Genomic DNA, 5884 nt, shown 5'->3' on the forward strand with positions numbered 1-5884 from the left:
CTGTCGGCTTGCTTTTCGTTATCTCTGCGTTGCCTGCGACTTCAGTTCCTGCCGAGGGCGTTTTTTCAAGTGCAGGAATTTTGTTAATCGCCTCAGGTCCCGTCTTTCACCAGACCACGTTGATAATTTCACTGAACAAATAACGCATGGTCTGAGTAAGTAAAATGGGCATTGTTGCATTTTGTTTTTAGACGATATAGCCTACACGAAGTACGTTTTTAAAAGCCGTTTTAATGCTATTTCTTGATAAACATTCCTATTGTTTCGACTTGTGTTTTAATATGTTGGCTAACGTGATTTGAAGATTAAGAATTCTGTCAGGCTATTGATTGATTTTCCATCGTTCTGCATTTCCCCAGCTGATTTGAATAAATAAGCTATGATTTGGCCAACATTGAGTGTATACTCTTCTTTTTTTTTCTTTTTAACGACCGCCTAAAATGAAATGATGATAACGCGAGGCAAGTGTGCGGCAAGCGTAAGTATTTCAAATATAGGCTATGCTACACGCACGCACAGAGGTTTTTTTTTTCTTACCATCTTTTGGGGGTTTCTTGCTTTTAGACTAGTCGGATACAAAACTTTCGTTTAAACGTCAGTCAAATTAGTCGTCGCGCACATCCCTAGTCCACACGTACACGGGTTCCGTTTAAAAAAAAATCTCCATCCACATGAAAAACGCAATAGCATGCTATGAAGCACTGTCAAGAGCATGCCAAGCCAACAAGTGGCAATATAATCTCAACCGTAAAGCCATGTTGGCCAATCAGAAGCCTGAAAAAGTTTCCAGTAGGCGGAGATAACAGCGCATGCTCCGACGTCAAAAGCCAAAATCTCCGCTTTCGTTTTTGAAAATCTTCACCCTGGCAGGAGTTTTCAAAAATGTTCGGTTTCAGTGACCTGGTGCTGCGTTTGCGTGTGGACGAACGGCCAAACCGCATAGAAAAAGCTGCGGTTTCGAAAATGCCCGCGTTCGTGTGGACAGGGCCTTAGACAGAGGGTCAGAATTAGGGTTGAAAATAATATTTTTTCCACACATTTATATTTATTTATTGTGCAAAAAACTAAACAAAACTAACTAACTAACAAAGTAAACCTCAAGGAACATATTAAAATAATTTTTAAAAAATCCATGTCATGACCCCTTTAAGAAATCAGTTCTTTAAATAGATGTTTCTAAACAGGAGCATATTCATGCAAGACCGATGCTTCTGTTAATGTATTCTTGCACAAACAACTGTGGTTTTAACAGAAGCAGAATGTTACAAAGAATAACGAACCTCAAAAAAGAAAAAGAGAAATAAAAGTCGAGCTTAGTGATATATTAGGGATATTCACAATATATTTGATATGATTTTACTGGTGATATAAGAGGCAACAAAATGATTATTGCAATGATTTGAATGCATTACTTATTTGGCAATTACATTTCCATCATTACATGAAACAAATTGCATCATGTATGTTTGGTTGAAACTGATGAAAAAACCTCGACTCACCAGGAAACTGTGGTGGTTGTACCAGGCAGGGTGCAGCTCTTGTCTTCAGGGTTTAGGATCTGTGGGCTGATATCCAGTGTGGTGTTCACGCTGATGACCGGACGAGCCCTAATTACACAACACAAGCAGGTATCATCAGTCTACCAATTCAGACAGGTTCCTTATACTGTAAGATGGTAAACAATCACAGACAAATCATGAAAACACTAATTTAGTTTTATATGATTATTTTAGTGTAGTTTTTGACTCCCTGACCCTTAGAATTTAACAGGCTATTTTTGCTGTTGTACCTTTGGGACTTCTTTATGTAAATGGCCTCTGTTATGATTGATTATCCTCATTGCATATGCCTAATTCACAGATCCATTAATAAGTACCCAATCAGAGCTGTAGAATACTAAAAAAGCACTGATATTAATATGTGGGTGGTAATATTACTATGTTCATGTTTGTGACAACAATACTGTGTGGGATTCAGAATCACCTATTTTTGCAGCTTAGTATCCATTAATGGTATAGATCAGTGTTTCTCAACCCTGGTCCTGAGCGACCCCCAACACTGCACATTTTGTATGTCTCCCTTATCTGACACCCATTTCAGGTCCTGGAGTTTCTTTTAATGAGCTAATGAGTTGAATCAGGTGTGTTTGATTAGGGAGACACACAAAATGCGCAGTGCTGGGGGGCGCCCAGGACCAGGGTTGAGAAACACTGGTCTAGATGGACTGGGAAGGGAGTTTTTCACACTGTATGACTAAACTTTTGATCACTGTTTTTTAACACTCAGAGCTTATTGTGCAATAATGATGAGCTGACTGTACATTTTGGCTTACACAGTATGTGTAATACAATGGAAATCTAAGCCCGGTGGTCTTTAATGTACAAAAATAGATGATGACAAATGTTTCACTGTGATTTTCTTTTTATACAGCCTGTAACTGCTTTTGCTACTTGCACATAAAGCAAATTAAATACTGCTGAATTAAATGAGACCACCTTTAATAGCTTATCCGGCCCTGATCATAAAAGTCAATCAAACGCATGTGTGAGTTCAAAGTGAAGCATAAGCATTCTGTACCTGTACAGAACAGCTTTGTCAGCGCCAAACACCCCAACAATCAGGTCTATAAGAGGAGAGAGTGTGAGAGAAAAAGAATGAGTGACCATAGAAGAGTAAGACAAGAGGAAGTAGCTTTGAATTTAAGTGACTGTAATCGGTTAATTGCAAAAGATGTGAATGTGTAAAACAAGACTGATTGTTGAAATCTAACCAGGGTATCCATTCTGATCAACATCTGTGCCTCCATTCATGGCATAACCAAAGCTAGAAGGCATGGAAGCAGACGCCCATGTTCCTTCCAGAACTTGAGAGGCCACAGGATTGGGCCCTGTGGGACGCCCGTTATGAATGTACACCAGGCCACGGTGGAACTGCCCACCATATGGGGCAGCAATGGCCACATCTGAGAAAAAACAAAGGGATTAAAAATAAAACCATTTTAAGTCGTGGTTATTGAGTAACTGCCATGGGCAGTACTGTTTTTATCTGCTTGTACAGCCTTTGCACAAAAAGCTCATAAGTCATGATTACTGTTGCACAATGAGGCAAGGAAGACAGTGACAACAGCATCAGACCATGACCACAAATGACTAAATATGTACTGTATGTTCGTCAGTGTTGCAAGCTAGGTTGGGTCCTGAAAGAACAGCACAGAAAACCGGGAAAATATGTAGAAGAAAGACAAAATAGTACCATTATATCCATCCATGTTGAGGTCTCCCAGGCTGCAGATGGAGCTTCCATATCGAGCATAGATCTCAGAACCAGTGAGTTTGATGACATTGTTGAAAGTGAAGCCACCTTTGCCTAGGTAGACATAGACCTGACCCACCTCCCTCAGCTTCCCATCTGAGCCACGGTCCATGAACAGAGGAGCTCCCACCAACAAATCCATCTTCCTGAAGGGGGAAATAAAAGATTTTGAAAAGATCAGCATAGGTTGTGTTTGGGATTTTGCAGTTACGCTTATCAACCAGCATAAAACAGCTGGAAGATTCTGCTGAATAAATGACAAACTTCGAAAGTGCTAGTAATAAATGCACAGAACTAAAAAAAGATAAGCTGATGAAAACTACCTCATAATAAAAACAGGGCCGTTCTGAACAAAAATGGTCAACATGTTCAGGCAGAGAGCAACTTGTCTGGAAACGTAGGGAACTTTATCTTCACTGTTGCACAATGTTCAGATCTCAGCTCATTTTTTGAAATAATGCCAGTGAATGCTCTCAAAACATTGCTGTGCATATATTTAGGCTAGGTTTTCTTGGCCCAGAGTCATAAAAATGAATTGCTAACATGAATATAATTTAAAACAGTGGTTCTCAACTGGCTTCTAAAAAACATTAAATTAAAATGCCCAAAAACCTATGGTTTGCGTGAACGCACATAAAGCTCTTTAATTAGCGTTAATCATTTTTTCACACCCTTTCTGTTGTTGATGAACAAGATGGACTCATTTGCTGAATAAATCACATGCCCCCTATTCATTCAATCACATTCATACAGTAGGTCCAACCAATGAAATGCTTTGGATGTCTTTGGAGGGTGAAAAAAAAAAAAAACCCAAAGCAGTCATTTACTTCAACAAGAAAACACTTGAACAAATGATACGAGTCAGTGCTAGGACGTGAACAAGAATGTTTTGCTCACTTAAAAGATTCGTTCATAAGCAGTGATTCATTCATGAGCCACTAACACAGAAAAGTTCCTAATAATGATTCTGGCCTTTAACAGACACCACTACACACACACACAGATTAGGAATATATATATGACAGTAATTGAAAATGATAATGGCAATAGATGCATCATAGAGCTCAAGCTGCTCTAATTGACTTACTGCTGAATGTCAAGTGTTGTTTACATTTAAATTAACTTCAACATTCTAGGTCTGTAACAGCTGCTTGTATTGATATTTAAAATAAAAATAAAAAGTCCCTGAAGCCTTGAAGCTGATCACGCATGCTGCAAGCTTTTCAACTTTACAGTTTGGTGAGTTTTATCAATTTGTCAAATCTGTAAAGTGTTTCTCCAGGCATCTTCATGGAGCAGCGTCGCCCCAGAAGAAGCAGGACTCTTCCCACACACCTGAGGGGATTCTTGGTGGAGGGCATCTCTTCCATTCAAGAGGTCTGTGAGCTTTCACAGCTGGCAGCTGTAATCAGGTTAGATCACACCTACAGCTGCATCTCTGCCAAAGCTCACAGACTTGAAGAGCGCTACCTGAAGAACTGCGGTCTTTCCTGACATCCGTCCAGCAGCCTCAGTCTTTTCAGTGGACGAGTGTCTGGAGCCTCTGTGTCAGCAGGAAGATCCCGTCTCCATCCACGGCTGCTGTGTGCAGGGCTACCAGGACATTTACCGCTCTGTGGAGCCCATGATGAAGACAAACTGTGGTACAGCCTTGAGCTGGGGCTGAAGATCAAGCAGTGCCTGTGTGAGACGCTCAGCTGCCCTTCACTGCTGGAGCCAGAGCAGCCAGACGGACGCGTCTTCATTACTGAGAGCTTCACAAGCAGCAGAAGCTTCGCTCCACAAATCCACGTGAACGTCAGTGAAGAACCTTTGCCTGAGCAACACCGAGTCATCACAGTGTCTCATGGAGCATCACACAGTGGGACCTACATTTGTAAATACTGTATATATTGTACATAGTTATAGAGTAAGTTTATAGTTTGTAGAATAAGTTTTAATATTTAGAGTAAGTTTTAGTTTTTTTAGATTACATTTTTAGCCCAGTGTTGTGTGGTTGTTAGGATGTTTCTGCTGATTATCAGTGAGTTGATACAGTATGCGGTTCCTAGGTTGTTTAAAGCAGATTTTATTGCGTTGCTACATGGTTGTCAGGATGTTTTGGGTGGTTTTCCTGTGCATTGTTAAGGTTTTCTAAACAATTGTTAGCGTGTTTCTGAGCAGTTGTTGGACTTTTCTGAGTGGTCTATCATGCATTGCTTCATGGTTGTTAGGATGTTTAGAGTGGTTGGTTGATATGCGGTTGGTTTTAAACAGCTGGGTTAGGGTAGGTTAGGGTCCCTCACACGGTTTGCAGCTTGAGCTGTGAGGGCTTGTGTGCATCAGTGATGCTGAGAGCTGGTACTTCACAGCTACTGATAGGATCACCCATAGTGGACAATCTCAGCTGAGATGCCAGATGAAGACAAACCACCTGATTCTGGACAGCAGCAGATTGGCCTGATGTATAATGAAAAATTGAACTGTTGTCTTAACCTGTATGATAATCTTTGAAAATAAAATTGTAAAAAAAAAAAAGAAAGATTGGCCTGATGTTCCTGGCGTTATATTATATTATATTATATTATATTAT

General features: G+C 40.2%; 1 protein-coding gene across 1 annotated transcript in view; it reads right to left on the minus strand.

Annotated features, from left to right (window-relative positions):
* itgav (integrin, alpha V) overlaps nucleotides 1-5884 on the minus strand; it is a 42698-nt gene that overhangs the window by 11810 nt on the left and 25004 nt on the right. Inside the window, exon 15 of the mRNA XM_016565113.1 lies at nucleotides 1500-1607. Within this exon, the coding sequence (XP_016420599.1) occupies nucleotides 1500-1607 (108 nt within the window). The remainder of the gene's footprint in view (nucleotides 1-1499; nucleotides 1608-5884) is intronic.

The sequence above is a fragment of the Sinocyclocheilus rhinocerous genome, unplaced genomic scaffold (genome assembly GCF_001515625.1).
Source record: "Sinocyclocheilus rhinocerous isolate Xijiao unplaced genomic scaffold, SAMN03320098_v1.1 scaffold1473, whole genome shotgun sequence".
Classification (NCBI taxonomy): domain Eukaryota; kingdom Metazoa; phylum Chordata; class Actinopteri; order Cypriniformes; family Cyprinidae; genus Sinocyclocheilus; species Sinocyclocheilus rhinocerous.